The 18,559-nt window shown below is 45.3% G+C and overlaps 1 protein-coding gene across 4 annotated transcripts in view; it reads right to left on the reverse strand.

Annotated features, from left to right (window-relative positions):
- The window catches only part of Apba1 (amyloid beta precursor protein binding family A member 1), a 205,302-nt gene that overhangs the window by 72,113 nt on the left and 114,630 nt on the right, over positions 1-18,559 (reverse strand). For all 4 annotated transcript variants that reach the window (XM_041661009.1, XM_041661011.1, XM_041661008.1 and 1 more), the window contains exon 2: positions 1,705-2,974. In XM_041661009.1, coding sequence (XP_041516943.1) covers positions 1,705-2,904 — 1,200 coding nt within the window. In that variant the 5' untranslated portion in view covers positions 2,905-2,974. The remainder of the gene's footprint in view (positions 1-1,704; positions 2,975-18,559) is intronic.

Below are 18,559 nucleotides of genomic sequence, written 5' to 3' on the forward strand. Positions count from 1 at the left end.
ACAGCATGGCAGATGAAATATGACCCACAGATCCAAACAGCTTAAGGATGATGGGGGCATATTTTATGGCATGGCTTTTTAGCTTTGCTCTCTGTTAACCCTTCATACCCCAGCAAGCCCTCATCACCGATTCCTTAGCATCAAGATAAATCTCTGATGGTACGGGATCCTAAGTATCATTCAGCATTTTATAATATTTTTTGAGTAGAACATTACACAAGTGTCTCAAAGTGTCCTCCTAGTTGAAATGAACAATAGCTATCCTGGCAGCTCAGAGTGAAGCTCCAGGGTCAAGTGGTTAGCAGGTCATTTCAAGGAGCTTATGCGGCTAAGGATGCTGATGGAGGAGGCCAGCACCTGGACCAGATGAAATGAAACTGAATTTAATCTCTTGACCCTTCTCCGACTTCAAGCTCGATTTGAAAATGAAATTGCTTAGAAATTACCAACGAGTACAGAAAAGGGACAGTTGGAGCAAAAAGCATTTTTTTATAGCAAGGTAGGGGGGCAAAGGTTAGTCTTCTTGATTTATTTTCAACAGACTGTGACACCTGAGCTTGACACGGTCTCCAGTTCCAAAAATGGCAAATAAGATGTGGGCAGAGGCAGCCACAGCTCTGCCTGTGGCGCTTCACAGCAGAGCACAGGTGGTTTTAAATAGAAAACGTACCTTCTGTGACATGACTAGAGCCTACTGGATGCTACAGGGAGTCACAGTGTATGTGGATGTGTTGGGGAGGGGGGGACGCCACACAACACCTGACAGGACAGGGGAATTCCCATGAAAGAGGCCATAGTGCCGTCCATATCTTTAATATATAGCTTCCCGGCTATGGTTCTCTAACTGAGGCCTAGCCTCAGGAGCGGAACCCTGGACCTTGTTAGCCGGGATAACACGGAACCCCGCCCTTCTTAAAAAGAAAAACGTTGAGAAAATTCAGAGCCACTTTTGACTGAGGCTTCGGCCTGCTGCAAAGAACCCCCTCCCTTGTCTTGACTCTCTGATGCCCTGTGCGTTCACGACAGGGCTTGACACAGATGCTCCCCATTGTCGTTCTTTGTCTTTGAAGTGTGATTAGGTTGAATTGCTGATTAACCAGAAAAAAAAAAGCTCACATATAGACTTTGGTAGAGTTACTCTCCTTTCCCCAGGTGCCCATACACACCTGAGAACAGGCTGGTCCCCACTTAAAACTTTATCCCATGCCCACCTGTGCTACTGGGCCACCGTTCCATCCCACGTCCACACACCTTGCTCTTTTTCACACGGGTTCCTTCATCTCAGCAACCCTTCCAGATCCTGTACTTACAGGATGGCATTTTTGCCAACCGCCTCTCCAACCAAGTCTCTTCTTACTCAGTGCAGACTTAATACACATTCTAGGACCCCACTGAGAAAGTTCAGACTTTCTCAATGAGCACCAAGAAGGGAATGTGGGGTGGGCATTGGCCCAAGAAAACTCTCAAGTCCTCTAGGTACCATTTGGAAGGCACAGGGATGCCTTATGTGTCTGATTAGTGGGGTCCGCTCTTAATATCCTCTTGCTGGCACCACACTGGGCTCAACTACCATGGGGAGGTGCATAGTGCCCCTACAGACCATTTACCCACAAAATCGTTTCTCAGACATATAAGGTCACAGAGCTTAAAGTTTCCCCTCCCCGGGGCCTGGAGTCCAGGCAGCCTGGACCTATTCATACTTACATCCCCATCCATGGGCCTCTGGTCGTCACAATCCCTCGTGGGGCTAATGTCCTGGCGCATGACCCAGATGGGCTCTTTGGGTTCGTCGGGGGTGTAAGGCGAACGAATGGTCCTGGTTTTCACTTCTTCGATGGCCTCCTTGATGTCCTTGATGGCCAGCGAGATGGCATCTCTCTTCTCCTTGCTGTACCGCTGCCCAGCCTCGCCGCCACCCGGGGGTCCCACGACCCGCTGTTGCCCGGCAGATACTGGCAGCCCAGGACTGTCGGGGTGTCCTCCTCCTGGCGTAGGGGCGCGCTCCAGGTCTTGCTCGGCCTCGGGCATATCTTCGGCCGCCTTGTCGAGGCTCTGCGAGCTCATGCTCTGCTTGACTTCGGCCACGATCTGGTCGATGTCCTCTTCCTGCTCGTAACTGTCCATGCGCGGGTAGGGCGCGAACTCGGCCTCTTTCTCGGGGCTGTCGGACTCGCCGTCTGAGCGCTCGTCGTAGTGGTGCAGGCGCGCGCCCAGGGCCTCTTGGCGGTAGGCGGCCGCCTCGTCGCGCTCCTGCTCGTAGAGGCGCAGGCCGTCGCGCGCCTCCAGCTCGGGCGCGTCCCCGATCTCCTCGTACACGTGCTCCTGGAGGCCGCCGTAGTCGGCGTAGGGCTCGGCGTAGGCTTCGTCCTCGCCGCGGTGGAAGAGCCGGTGCGTGTAGACGTAGCCCGAGTAGGCCGCGTTCATGGCCTCCTCGTGCTCCAGCGAGTGGAAGTGCAGGTGGTTGGGCAGCGCGCGGCGATGTGCCGCCTCGGCGTGCTCGGCCTCCGCCTGCTCCGTGTACTCCTCGGCCTCGGGCCGGTACTGCACGGCGTAGGCGCTCTCATCCTCGGCGTCGTGCGCGCGCTCCGCCTCGTAGGCGCCGCCGCCGTCGCGGGCCGCAGCGAGCACGTCGCCCTCGGCGGTGTCCGTGTGGTTGTGGAAGCCGCTCTCTGTGCTGGCCGAGCGCGCCAGGCTCTCCCCGCGCTCCTCCTCTTCCTGCTGCTGCCTTGCCAGCTGCGCGCGGGGGTCCTCGACCGCGCCGTGGCGGCCAGCGGCCTGCGGGGGCGCCTGCTGCTCCTCCTCCACCTCGGGGTGCTCCAGGTCGGCCTCGACGGACTCGTTCACCTCCCCTCCTGGCGCCTCGTCGGGCACCTCCACCTCCGCGGAGCCCTCCAAGTGGTTCATGGTGGGCGTCGGGGGATGGCTGGGGAGAGACTGAGCTGGCTCACTGCGCTCTCATTTTGCTCCACGGGGGCTGCAAAGAAACAAGGAGAGAGGTTGCTGTGTGGTTCAAAACGTGACTTTTGAGCTGAGCATCAAGACAGACATAAAAACACCCACTACTGATCCCTTCTGGAAGCTGGGTCAATTAAGACACGATTGCAAATTTAAGCTTAATCTGACAGTACTCTCGTCTTCAAGCATGTGTCGCAATTTGTAATTACATATTTACTTGTTTAATTGCTTATTGCATTCTCCCTCCCAAGCCCCCAGACTGAGAGCTTCGTAACTTTGTTCCTCATGCTATTCAGGTTGTGTTTTCTGAGGTTTACAGATAGAGTATTATTGCTCAATTGGATGGGCCAGTTGGCACATTTCCCCATCTGCTCAAGGATAAATCTCTCAAAACTAGGATACTAGATAATTTAGAAGCAACTCTTTTCTCTCTCTCTCTCTCTCTCTCTCTATTTTTTTATTTTTCGAGACAGGGTTTCTCCTTAGCTTTTGGTTCCTGTCCTGGGACTAGCTCTTGTAGACCAGGCTGGCCTCGAACTCACAGAGATCCGCCTGCCTCTGCCTCCCAGAGTGCTGGGATTAAAGGCGTGCACCACCACCGCCCGACTAGAAGCAACTCTTTAAATAAATTTCGGGGGGGGGCATATCATCTTGGAATATTTTTGACGTTATTGCTGAGTGTAAAGATGTAGCCCTTCTGGGGAGCCTGGTAACCAAGAGGTCCTTGGTTCTACTCCCTACAAGGGTTTAGCTTTCTAGTCCTCCACAAAGACACCAGGTTATTTTTATTACAAGCAGAATGAGCACAGAAAAATAGAATCTCTAGTTAAATAACCTTGGGACCAGCTGATTGACAGATAACTTTTCACTGTGAATATCCAAGGGGAGGAGATTAGAAAATTTAGGGTTTCTCTAAATCATTTGACCCAGAGGCACTTTTCTCCTAGAAACCAGAATTCTGAAAAATACACAAAGAAGGCAGTTTCTAGAATTCTTTCCATGTGCCCTGGAGCTAAAATTCAGTAATTCTGTGAATGCCATGGTATCTGAAACTAGAGTGGCTAATTTTCAAAAAAGTATGGGTAGGGTAGGTTTCTACCTATTTGTGAGGAAACTTGCAGGTAGAGAGAAAGATTGAGTCCAACTTTTTCTTAGCTCTCACCACAAAAGTAGCTCCTAAGGGACGGGTGGATGGCTCTAGTGGGAGATAGCAATTGTCATGGAAGCAGGAGGACCTGAATTCAAATACCCGGCATGTCAAACAGCTAGGCATGGCTATGGGTGCCTGGAACTCCAGCGTTGGGGGATAGAGACAGGTGGATCCTAGGAGCTTTCCCAGTGGCTGGCCTCCAGATATGTGTACTGGAACGTAACCCCCATGTGTGCACACTACACACACACACACACACACACACACACACACACACACATATGCATGCACACACACTTTTAAGCACAGCCTGTTCACCATATATAGAGAAACAGACACAAAGTATAATGAACAAAGAGACCAGACAGGATTCATTGGGTTTCCAGAAATCTATCGTAAATGAGCTGTCATAATTAGCTCCAGCTGTCAACTTCACACAATTCAGTCACGGGGGAAGACAACCTCAACTGAGGAATTGCCTAGACCAGACTGGCCTAGTGCCATGTCTGTGAGGCATTTTCTTGATTGCTGATTGATGCCGGGGGCGGGGGGCATCCCACTATGGGCACGCTCTATCCCTGAGCCAGGTAGACCTGGGTTGTATAGTAAAGGTGGCTGAGCAAGTCAGTAAACAGTATTCCCCTGGGATTTCTGCTTCATCGCTTGCAATGTGAACCTACCTTGACTTTTCTCAGTGATGGATTGGAAGCTGTAGGATGAAATAAACCCTTTTCTCCTCAAATTGAATTGGCCAGAGCGGTTTATCACAGCAACAGAAAAGGAACTAGGACATGGGTTCAATAGCATGTTTGGATTTCTCTTGTCATGTTCTTTTGTTAAGTCTTTCCCACAAAGGGATGGATGTGCTCTTAAATGTAACAGATAGCCCCAGAAAGATAGGGACACCCAATCAAGTCTTAATATCAACATTCATTATACTTCACCCAGTTCCTCACCATAGCCACAGGAATTCCATCCCAATGTTTATGACCGACCAAGTGGAAAGGGAGGCTCATCTGCCTTCAAGGAGAGCATCACATCCTGGCTGCCACTGTGAGGGACCCTATCTGCCCATAACTGATTTGCGCTAGAAAGCAATGATGGTTTACCAAATCAAACCTACAGCCCTCTAATTGAAAAGAGTACCAGATCAGAGTCAGTCTTTTCTTAAAAAAAAATAATGGTGGACTCTTTTCATTAAACTCCGGAGAACAGTAACTGTGGCCAGAGTATAAGAAAGTTTCCTAAAAACGAGAATAGTTCTCACTGAGGCTTTTACAGAGATGAATTAAGTGGAATAGAAAATCAAGTATTGGTCATAAGGTACACCTGGTGAAGAGGCCTCCAGTAGATCATGGAAAATACGAAACAAATATTCAACACATTACAAAGTCACTGTACCTGTTTCCTTTACAAGGGCTCAAATCCAGACAACAGAACCAACACTTCACAGAGGCATTGACCTGTGTACCAACCCAGTTCTAATGGCCATGTGACAAGTTTCCACGGAGCGGAATACAACAGGCTTCCCTGGGTGCTGTCCCTGTGAAGCATCCTGGCTGTGTGGGGTCATCGTTAGAAACACAATGACCTGGATGGCTAACAGTTCTTAATACCGGGTACAGAACTGACAAAGCCACTATTTTCTGTGAAAATAGGTTTTTCTATTCACTGAGGTATTACAAAGGAAGTTTAGTCTGCACTGAGTTTAAATTGTATCGGACTAGCAGATACATTGATTCATCAAAAATGGAATTTTTGTACAGGTGCCTATACCAAACCCTGATAAGGAAAGTTCTTTGTGGGAATACCATGAAAAGCATGTAGTCTGAGTATAATAGAACATATCCTCCATTAAAGAATACTAGTGATATAACATTCTCCCACATTTGAGTCTGTGGACCCCACTGGCCTTTATTGGACACGTGCCAGACATTATATAAGGCAAAGAGGATTCAAACGTTTCGAAGACATGATCCTGGCCTTTAAAGACAGCTTTAGTAATTATATTATCCGGTAATGAATACAAAGTAGAAATAGGTTCAAGACATGGAAGGAGCCCATAGTGAAAATAATGGAGGCTCCTATGTCACCTTCTGGTCCCATTAAGTCCTGTGTATTACATGAGTCCACCAGCATCCAAGAGCTCAGGCCTAGGAGAAAGACCCTATCATCCAACTGGGACCTTGATAGTTGTCCAGACACCTCAAGAGATGGAACAAAGGAAGGAGTGGTTGAAGGAAACTCCTTCACTCTAGCTATAAAAGGGCTGTGGGCCAGTGAGACAGAGGCAGAAGAGTCTCATCTTGCGGTACTGAGCACGAAGAGGAGAATGGCAGGACCGAGAGAGCCTGCAGGCCGCCAGTGGAAAGAAAAGCACAGACCACTTCCAGTTCTCAGTTCAGGAATGTTTCACAGCCTGGAGAAAATAAACAAAAGGAAGGCATTCTGCTGCTGCAGCAGAATGTTTAGACTATAGAATTTCAGGACTCAGAGGCCAAATTCAGGTATCTGATATTGTTGGCCAAGATCAATTTGAGATTGACAGAAGGGCAGGCGGAATGTCCCTTTCTTTCTTCTTTCCTTAACTTGTTGCCATGCACTATCAATTGACTGTCTTTGATTTTCTGAGATATTCAAAAGTAGCTTTCGAAGGAAGGTGTGGCTGCAGACAAAACAGAATGTATAAAAGAACAAGAATCAAGTTCTAACACCCAGGTTGCTGTGTGTGCACGCATGTGTGTCTGTCTTTCTGTGTCTCTGTGTGTATGTGTGTGTGTGTCTTGTCAAGGGTGGTGACAGTCATGCAGATGCAAGGAAAAACTTAAAGGTGTCATGGGTATTGAAATGGAAAAATGAATTTTGATTCATATGTTATATAGGAGATTTTACATATGTGCTTATTTAAACTTTTATGCTTGTGTCCAGGTGCCTCTGGGCAAGGCCAGACTACATTTACATCCCTTGAAGCTTAACTTACCTTCTTGTGCCTGCCCAGCACAAGTGGCTGGGTCCCCTCACTTAGCCTTGAGAGACTCCATCTTTACATAACTATCTCCAAAGCATTTAATGCCTGTTGCTTATCTTTTCCCACTGGAGTTGGCAGTCAAGGCCCAGCTCTTGAGACTGAAGTCTGTCTTAACACCCACACATAACACACTATTTAAATGATGTCTGTCAGTCATGGTAAGGGCAGCATATCACCCTGATATAGATTCATATCCATAGTAATGAACAGTTGTGGTTACTAAACAGGATTATGCCTTGGATGCAGCATGTGGGTGGATATAGGAGTATCCTGTATATGTTGAGATTAACGGTTCTTGTGTGTGTGTGTGTGTGTATGTGTGTGTGCTCACACAGGTGTTCATCAGTGTGCAGCTGTGCATGGATATATGCATATGCAAGCACATAGAAGTCGGAGGACAATCTTGGGCCTTCTTCAGGTGCCGTCTATTTTTCTCTTTTCTTAACGACAGGGTCTCTCACTGACCTGGAACTTACTTAGCCAAGAAGGCCCTAGCCATCTGTCTGCTGCTACTTTCCCCAGTGCTAATGTCTTTGCAAGTACTTCACCCCCTGAGCTATCTCCCCAGCTCCTAGTGTTTCTCATGTTGCACAAAGCATGAGCGAGTAAGAATACGTATGTATTCCCTACCCCTTACAAGCTTCCTGGCTTCCTGAGTTAGATCAGTTTTGAAACATTGGGTAGGGAGTTCAAAGTATCTCAAGAGCCTTGCATGGCCATCTCCTTTAAACATAATGCATCTGTTTACAATACTAACATAAAAGACTAGAATGAAGAAGACAAGGGTTTATTAAAGCACCTTTGATTCATTTGGAAGTTGAATTTAGTTATAATGGAAGCCTAAAAATGGACATGTAAATGCATTTCTCCTTTCTAAAAATCACTTAGATAACTCACATGGTCAGAAAAACACTCCCAACACAGAACTATCTCGCTCCAGCACAATTAATACTTTGCTCCACCTCATATCTTTGCAACTGAGACCGTGAAGCATGACCTTGCAGGTGGGACCTGAAATGATTTCTGAATCGGGTGACTACCTGAAGAAAGGTATGCTGCTGAGAGCTAGGTGTCAGTTAATGTGAGGTTACAGAGGAAGGTGTGGCTATACATCTTCACTGTCCCCTCCAGAGTCCAGAGCCACTCAGTTGCTTTGCCTGCCTGTGCCCTTCAAGGCCAGCCCCTTTGGACATTCCAATAGTTACCTAGTCCTCAGTTTCTGTTTGACCAACAAAGAGTGACTTGATTACACGGAGGAGTCTGAGGCTGGGGTATTCATTCTCTCAGGTCATCTCTGACAGGAGCATGTCAACCCTTAAGGGCACAACTCTTAAGACACGAGGGCTCCCACGCTTCCCTGTTAGTCTTATGAATCCCACTGGCTACGCCTTTATAAGTAGTGCCGAAACTAAGTTCTTGTGTCTCTGTACATTACCTGATTTGAGTATCCATCTACTTCCTACTGGTACCCAGCTGTTATCTAAGGTAGGTATAAATCTTAACAGATGGCAAAATGAGTCACAGTAGCTAGCCCACTCAACAACAAGGACAATATTATAGATAGTACAGCTGTAGTCAAAACGAGGCAGGTGAAACTCTAATGAGAAGTCCCACACCAGGCTCCACTCTCTCTCCCTGGTTCCATGACATGCCCCCCCACTCAAGGTTATATACATTCCAGGAACTGACACAGAAAATTCACATAGGAAGCCTGGTGGGCATAAGAAGCCTGCCAGGATCTCAGCTGCTACCTCTTTCCTCACAGCAGAGCGAGGCCACCTGACCTTCCTTCTCTGGGATATTTCAATCTCTTTCCCCTGGGTCTCTTCTCAATGTTACTCCCACACCTCAATGGAAGCCGTTTGACCCTCCTTGACTGGGTCGTTTCATAACTCAATCCTGATCTTAGCCCTGCCTTCTATTCAGAATGCCCATAGATGGGGCAGCAATGAGCAAAGACTGTCATGTACCTTAGATGTGGACTGCCAGCTAGATAGAACTTCCACCCACAGCTGCCACCGAATATGTCTTCTAATACCTGCCCAGCGTGTGTACGGGAGGCCCGATCCTTTGCAGCCAATCTTGGTATACTCTAGACTTATATGTCTCAAGGGCATTACCTTTGTTGAAAGACCTTGGATACTCATTTTTGGGAGCAGCTTTGTTTTTTTATGGACTCTGAAGTTACCAGAATATTGTCTCACTATAATATCATAATACTTAGTCACATTTGATTTTTTTTTACTCCCAAAGGAGTATTTACAAATATTGAAAATCAGTGGTGCTTGGCATTCTTCAACTACCAAGGCTCTAGAAGATTATCCCATCATTTACTCTATGTAATATGGTATTGCAATAATCAAAATGACAGGCTTAGGATACACAAGGTCAGCTATGGGCTCAGGTTTTATTACTTCCCAGCTTTGACTTCTTTGAATAACTTGCAGCAAACGCTGCATTTTATAGTTTCTAAAACAGTCGTAATGATAGCACCTACGGAATAGGGTTATCATATAGATGATGCCTCTTCAGATGGTAATAGAACAATAACAGATTCAGTGAAACCACTACTTGATGTCTATTGGAGCATTTTCTGAGCACTCCACAATCAGTATTTAAGAGGTTAATACAGAATTTTAAAAGGCAAAATTAAAACAGTATTAATATGAATATTGGGCACAGGATATATTTATTAATATTCTACTTTCCTAACAGGCAGAAGACAAGCAGGGCTCTTTTAGTCCATCAAGAAATAAGGCTAGGAGTATATAAATCCATCAGATAATAACCAATTGTCACACTAAACAATGCAGCCACATGCTCCACCTGTACTCACTGCTTCATATTCTCCAATTCTCTCGCAACCCTCTCCGTGGGAATGATTATCCCCAGCTGCTGATAGGGAAGCAGAGGTTCAGGCGGCTTAAATAAATAGTCCAAGGTCACTGGGGGCAGAAAGGGCTGGAACCGGAGCTGCCGGCCCTCTGCGGCACTCTTCCCGTTCATTACACTGAGCCCAGAAAGTAATGCGATTGATTTTTTTAAACAAACATTTAAATTGGTGTAATTGCTTTTAGAATGGTGACCTTGGCAGGCTCTCCACTTACCTGTCTGAGGGCACTGCCTTTGTTCAAAGCACTCTAGGCACTCTTATGTTGGAATTGATTTCTAAGTTAATTGAAGGGTTTTGAAACTGCCAGTGAATAATTTTGAACATTCTAAAGTCCTAGTTAGTTATATCTGGTTTTTCTTCTCTCTCTCTCTCTCTCTCTCTCTCTCTCTCTCTCTCTGTCTCTCTCTCTTAAGCTAATAGGCACCATCCAGATATATCACTCGAAATTTTTGGCTATAAGTGGTTTTTTAAATTTCAATGTTCTTATCTCTTACTACTTTCTGATGTTTAGAAAATAGCAAATCTATTCTGAAAAGATAAAGATGCACACTGCCACAATTATTAAAGACTGGTCGTCTCTGAAGTTCCTTCAAAAGGGCAGCCTTAGGAATAGCTTCTGTCATCTGGGCAGTCGTGGCACAAACCTTTAATGCCAGAACTTGGGAGGCAGAGGCAGGCAGATCTCTGTGAGTTTGAGGCCAGCCTGGTCTACAGAGTGAGTGCCAGGACAGGCTCCAAAGCTACACAGAGATACCCTGTCTTGAAAAGCAAAAAACAAATAAGCAAACACCACACACACACACACACACACACACACACACACACACACACACAGAGAGAGAGAGAGAGAGAGAGAGACCCACAAAAACTACAAAAAAACAAAAGAAAACATATTTTGTCAGTGGCCCCGTCTTTCATAAGGAGGCTTTATCCTCATCGGAGAAACAGTGGTGCAGAAGATAGCTGGATGGATGGACCCCCATGCCATTTCTGCAAAAATCAGGTCCTTTACTTCCATCCCACCTTGAAATCAGTATGAATGCTAACCAAGCAGCACGATCAATTTACCCATTAGAAGGAATTTAGTCATCCCAACCACATAGCTCTATCACAGCCCAGCCTTTGGTTAAGAAGACGTTTCTAAATTTATTCAGATCTCCTTATTTCCTATCTCTTTGCCTCACTTTAATGATCAAATCACTCATCATCCTGATTCCAATAAAATACACTTGATAAGCTCCAGGCAACCACAGAAAGTCAGAGGGGAGATTTTACAATTTTTACAGAAAACTCAAGGGATAGAGTCTGGAAATCAAAGCCAATTAAGCTGCTACGAATTTCTGTGAAAAGCCTCCGGTATAAAATCAAACATATCTATATAATCCATAATTTACAGAGGGCTAGAGGATCTTGGTATGGAGTTCCTGTAACCATTCCTTTTTGTATGTCCCAACTTCCTTCCCAACGCCTATGGTATTTATGATTTCTGCTGGGTTACACTCAGTTCAAAAATATTAACTTACCAGTTACAGCCAATCTAGCCGTATTTCTTTTGTACAGAAATAACCCCAACCCCACTATCGCCACGACCATAGAGTTACAGATGATAATAAGACTCTCAGTTCGGTTCTGCTGTGTGACTTCTCAGAGCTCATTAAGTTATACTGTGAGAGGGGAAGAAGATGGGGGAGTTTCCAGCTAAGGAAAATTGAATAGTAATTCATTAAAATGCAATCTTTCCTCTGAGACCACATCACCTCAGATTTACTGCGACTGTTACTTTTACAAATTATTTGGCTCATTAGAAAGCCAGTTAACTTGCTCTTCTCTAATCCCCCTAGTTTTCCGTTCATTTTCCTTCCCCAGACAGAAACCAGAACACAGCTATGACCCTAATTACAAATACTCAAATTAAATTCTTGTCTCTGGATTTCTTTTTTTGTTCACGTGTCAGGAAGGGGTCAGCAGAGGGTCTACTGTCCTTTGGACACAAACAATATTTTCACCTGCTCCTCCAATCTGGGAAGCACTGACTAACCTTGGTGATTCGAAACACTTGCATGCAGGAAGGTCCTCACTCACAATCCTAAAAACAAAATCCATTAAGCAACTACTATGTAGCAAAAAGGGAGATGACTTGAGTCTGAGTTTGATGAGCCAGAAATCCCATACTGAGTCAGTTTCCCAAGGAAGTTCAGCTCTGTTTCGTCACTTTAACCAAAAGATGATAGGGAAAGAAACAAAGAGGGAAAGCAGGAAAACTTCTTTCCCTTCAAAAGGATTCCTGGGTAATCTGGAAATCCATCAAAATTCGTTGACCGTGTTGGTTAAAGAGAGTAGGTCTTAGATGCCCCAAATATGAATATGATGTGGGATTCTCCTCTGCATGCTGTGAATACCATTTATGAATAAAGGAATTGCCTTGGCCTGTTGATAGGACAGAACTTAGGTAGGCGGGGAAAACTAAACAGAATGCTGGGAGAAGGGAGGCAGACTCAGAGAGAAGCCATGGAGCCTCACCAGAGACAGAAGCCGGGAACGTTACCCAGTAAGCCACATCCTCGTGGTGATACACAGATTATTAGAAATGGGTTAAATTAAGATATAAGTGTTAGCCAATAAGAAGCTAGAGCCAATGGACCAAACAATGTTTTAAATAATACAGTTTCTGTGTGATTTTTTGGGGGGCTGTGCAGCTGGGAACCAACAAGCGGCCTCCTTATCACATGAATATTTCTGGGAAACTGGATATCCACCCTGCACAAAATTCAACCCCAAGTGGATAACAGATCTTAACATAATACCTGAAACCATTAGAGGATAAAGCAGAGAAAAAACTTCAAGATAATAGGCAGAGGAAGGAAGAACTTTCTGAATAAAACCTTTGGTTGCTCAAGAAATATGGCCAGCATTGTGCAAATGGGACCTCGTGAAATGAAATAAAAAAATTAATATGGCTCATATTTCTACCCACGGAGTCATCTTAAAAACCTTGATCCTTAAAAACCTTATGTTCAGTTAACTGAGCAAGAGGATACCCTGCAGACTGGATGAAAATCTTTGCCATATATACATATGATTAATATCTAGGCTATAAAAATAACTAAAAAAACAGAAAAGAAAACAAATAACCCAATTCAAATGGGTTAATGAACTGAACACAGAGTTCTCAAAAGAAGAAATACAAACAGTCAATAAAAGCTTTATAAAGTGTTCAATATCCTTAGCCATCACTGAAATGCAAAATTAAACCTACTGCGAGACTGTGTCTCACCTCAGTCAGAGTGGCTGTCACCAAGAGGACAAATGACAAGGATGCTGATGAGGTTATGAGGTAGAAGACCCCATATTCACACTGGTGGGGGTGTAAACTGCTGCAACCACTTTGGAATCCAATGTGAAAGTTTCTCAAAACGCTTAAGACACAACTATCATATGATAGAGGTTGTCATGCCACAGCATATAACCAAAGGGCTCTGTATCCTACCACAGAGATATTGAGATACTTGCTCATCCAAATTTACTGTTGCTCTGCCCCCAATTTCAAAGAAATGGTGTTAGCCTGGATCCCTTTCAGCAGAAGAATGGATTAAGAACGTGTCATGTGTACGCACAATGGAATTTTATTCAGCTGTAAGAAAGAGGAAATTATGGCATTTACAGGAAAGGGGATGAAACTAGAAAATAGTATACTTGGTCAATCTAGGCTTGAAAGACAATTATCCTCATATTCTCTCTCATGCAGAGCCTAGCTTCTAATTTACATAGGTGTATGTGTATGTGTGTGGGAGAGGCAGTGTATAAAGGGCAGGAAACCAGAAAGAGGATTGTGCTAGGGGAAAAAGAAGCTGGAAGGGAAAGAAGTGAGGAGGGTTATAGAACACATGTAAAATGTAAATAGAAGAGAGACTACTAAGGGTCAAAGGGTCTACGTTGGGAGGAAGACAGGGATGTGGGAAAAGGGGGTGGGGAGGGGAAGGGAAACCCAATGTCGTATATAAGAAAACACTGCAAGGAAACCTATAACTTTGTAAGCTAATTTAATTTTTTAAAAAAAAGTTTTCAAAAATGAAATTTAAAAGATAGAAGGGAGGCACTTAACGTGGTTGGAACATGCTGGTTCCAGAAGCCATGCATTTTAAGCAAAAATACCACTACCAGGTGTGTGAAACCTCTACATGGGCTGCTGTTAAGGGAGGCTCCAGAGACCCTAATATACTACAAGTTTTTGACACTTTTCTTATCTTTCCACTGGAACTAGATGACATTGGCCATGTCAATAGTCAGATATGAATGGGAGTGGGCTCAGGGTCTGTATAACACCAGCTGTGTCAATAGTCAGATATGAATGGCAGTGGCCTTGGGTCTGTATAGCACCAGCCATGATAATAGTCAGATATGAATGGCAGTGGCCTTGGGTCTGTATAGCACCAGCCATGATAATAGTCAGATATGAATGGCAGTGGTCTCATGGGGCCCTATCTCTCCCTGCTGAGACTGGCTAATGATAAATTCTGGGAGATGTAGAGTCATTGTCTTCAGTTGCACACCCACTGGTGGGCCCTCCAGAGTCCCGTGGATGGTTCCAAACCCATGGCGACACAGATGGTCTTGCTTAAACTCAGTGGGTTACAAAACAAAATGAAAGTGTCGAGTGTAGCAAAGTGGTTTGCAGAGACGCTGACAGAGGTGGGAGGAAAATAAGAGCAGGGAGAAGACGAGAGGAAGCAGGATGCATTGCATCCATGTCTGAAACTGTCAATGAACAAGGTTAATTGATAAAAAAAAATATTTAACCTAAAAAAGGGAAATAGAAAAAAGGATTATTTCTGGAAACAACTTTGTGTTTATAGAGCCATTGCACTGCTCACCAAACAAAAGTTCAGAATTTTCCCTTCTAAACAAGAGAAGATTGAGATTTCATGAGTGAGTGAACCGTGGATCATGTCCAGCCATTCACCTTTCGAGGAGGCTAGCCTGCATTGTCTCCTCCAATCTGCACTGCCATCTAAGTTTGGGTCCTTTGCCCCCCCCCCCACCCATTAAGTAACTCCAATGTTCCCTGCACTGCTGTCTACTAAGTTCAGGTCCTTTGGCCCCTCATCCAGTAACTGCAATGCTCCCCGTTCCTTCATCTTCACCCCTCCCTTCCTATTCCAGTGTTCCTTCAAAGGTAACCCTCAAGGGCATCCCAGCTAACCCTCAGCTCCCGCCTTTCAGTGCTCCAGCCTCCACTGCAGGAACAGTAGGACCACCTGCTCAGGGACTCACAAAGGTGCCAATGAGACCTGGGGAATCCTGGAGAAGCAGGGACATCTACCTGCAGTGGGGGCGGGTAGGAAGGGGAAAGAAACTTCAGGGCCTGGGAATGAAGGCAGAGGCATGGTAGACAGTAGTTAAGAAGTCCAAGTCCAACTGCTTGTGTTCATTTAGCCTTTCTATGCCTCTGTGTCCTCTTTTCAGGAGCGAGTGACAACAGACCCCTCCCCATCAGATGTTGTAAAGATTAACTGAATAAATGCAGCACTAAGAACAAGAACAAGAGTGCATTGGTCAGCTCACAGACTGTTCAGCACCAAGAGTGAACCCTGGTAGGATCTAGGGGATGAGGATGTGCCGATACTTCAGCAACTGTAACCAGTGCTCTGGGATGTTTGTTGAAGGGGAGACTGTGTGTTTGTGGGTGTGAAGACTCACTGCTTCCCATTAGATGTGGCCACAAACCTACACTGCTCTTAAACGTATATAAGCATATCGTGTATTTATATTAAAGCATGTCTCTGCATACGTGTATGAAACAACGTTACCTTCCGTTGAAGCTTATCTGTCATTGTTCTGCCACTGTCCTGATTCTAAGACATGATGGGCATAGCTGTGGGTGACAGGAATCTGACTAAACCAAGGGTTCACTTCCTATGCCCAGTTCCAACATTTGTCCTAGGGTGTGTGTGTGAGAGAGAGCATGCGTGCGCATGCATGTGCCTGTGGATATGCCTGCACACCATGTGTCTGCTATTTCTGGAAGCCTCCTACCAAGCTGGTTCCCACACTCTGGCTCACAAAGTGTCTGCTCAGCCATTGGTAGTACTCAGCTCACAGCTGCCGCTGCTACTTGCCAGCTTGCTGCGCCAAGTCTCATTATTGCAGCCTGCGCCTCAGTGAATCGCTGGGTGGTTCCCCTCATGCTTACACACCGAGCTTCATTGACCTTACGCGTCTAAATCAGAAAATTCCTACCACTGGCAAGCTAACTGTCTCCAGCGCTTGATTCACAGCCAACCACTTATTCTTACCTTTCCTCATCTACAGAACGAGATGAGGAAGACTATCAGCCCGAAAGCATCTATCGGAATCACCATTTGGAGGAATTTACATATGTGACTCTCAGGTGTATGAAATGACTCAAGTACCAAGCGATTTATAGTTTTTCTCACAAAATATGGGAAATGACAGTAGTGTCCACCATGGGAAAATTGGCGAAGCGCACACATAATAATGGACTGCCCGTGGGACAGAAGAGGTAAACACAAAGGACACAGAAAGAACCCCCACATCCATGAAGTTAAAAGCAAGGTCAGAACAGTATATAGTGGGTGCAGCCACCTCTTCCTCTTATCCTTGGGAAACAGTGGAGAGTAATGGACCCTGAGGCTCAGTATAGTATGACATTGTCAACAATAACCCATAATAAATTAGAATAATTGCACCAACATATTGTAATGAAAATCACATAAATATAGTGTCTCTACTGAACTTATTGTACTATAGTGTGTTTGGGGACTTTGGTTGACTGACTTGATGAAAACTGAGACTATGGAAAAGGGGCACTATTGTATTGGTCCAAAAGTGCTCTGTGTGTGTCTGCACGTGCGTGTGCGCAAGTGCATGCATGTGTATGCACGCCCCCTCATACAACAGAGGGAGAAAGCAATGTGAGCAGCTCCCTTTGGGGTGCAGCGGCAAGAATGAGAGCTGGGCAGATTCTCATGCATGAGTATTTCTGGTGTTGAAACAATGACCCTATCTTAAGTCTGCATACAGAGTGAAACCCTGCCTACTATATACAGATGGCAATTACTGTTTTCGATGTAGAGAGCCTGGGAAACATGTCTTCCCGCCTCTCTAAGGAAAGTGCTAAGGCAGGGCTGTGTCCCTGTAAACTTTCTGTTATGTTTTGAACATCCTTGCCATTTGTCAGGCTTCTCAGTGCCATTCTAGCATCCGGGCTCTGTCATTCTCTGTGCCTCACTGTTCAAGAGTAATATCTCTGTAGATGGATGAAGTGGTGATGGTGGTAGGGTTGGTAAAAATGGCTTAAAGGGTTGTATACATTGATGGGGATCTCCAGTCTAGGCTGTGGTCATTCACCTTTCCTCTACAGAAACATTCTCCATTCACCTGTAGATATAATGATAAAGTCTTCCCAAGGCAACCAGAACCTCATTTTGCAGTTAACGAAGCCCAGGATGGGTGGAAAGGCTGTCCATAGTGATGTTTATTTGAAAGCAGCAGCTAGTTGCTAGATATTTTTCTGAACCTTCTTTCTTTTACCATAGTGCCAAGGTTGTCACCCACAAAGAGGACAAATATCCAGTAAGAGGCAAACCCACTAAGTGATTATAAATGGTATCAGGACCAGGAATTAAAAACATACAAGTAACTCAAAGCAACCATCCTTCCCATACCAAGAACCCTGACCTTTCCAGGGTGCACACACATGCAAGTTGTACATGGGTATTTGAAAGCAAATTGGCTCATTGTTCACCAAAGTCTTGACTTCAACTCCACGTCAATGTTCTGAATGTCTCCTTTAGTGATCATGTTGGAATGCAATTGCCATTATACTATTATGGAAATTGGATAGAGTGGCACACTAATACCAGCCAGCTCAGATGAGAGGATTATGAGTTCAATGTCAGCCTTGGGAGAGTCTATCTCAAACAATATAAAAACAAAGCAGCAATGATAACAATGACACAGGAGAGGGAAAAGACGCTGGGCCTTTAAGAGGTGATTAGGATGTGAAGGATCTGCCCACATGAATCGACTAAGCCTGTTTCTGCAGGATTGGGTTAGGTAACTTAGGGATGGGCCCTGGCACAAGGATGCTCAGCCTAACTTTTCTTCCTGCCTTCTATGCATGTTTCTTCAACATAGGGGTACCTTTTGCCATGTGCCAGTCAGCAGGAAATACGTACCAGATGCTACCACCCTGCTGGTCTTTCCAGACCCCAGAGCCATAATAACTCAGTCTCTGTTCTTTATAAACCACCAGGTACTCTGATATAGAAGCAGAAAACAGACCAAGCCACTTCAAAACGCAAAACTGTCACCCCAAACTACACTGCAAGGTCCCCTTACATCTGGATTGGCCGTGAGTAGGTCTCGTCAAAGGGAGAACAGAAGTGGCATGCCATTTCTGAGCCAAGGTATTTATGCAGGGAACTTGCCTTTTGTATATACTCTTTCCCCACTCGCTGAATGCAGAAGACTCGGACCTGAGAGGTAGTGGAACTGCATGGAGGAATAGCCC

This window comes from Microtus oregoni, unplaced genomic scaffold, assembly GCF_018167655.1.
Source record: "Microtus oregoni isolate MIOR12 unplaced genomic scaffold, Mior012 000012F_ref0000307, whole genome shotgun sequence".
Classification (NCBI taxonomy): domain Eukaryota; kingdom Metazoa; phylum Chordata; class Mammalia; order Rodentia; family Cricetidae; genus Microtus; species Microtus oregoni.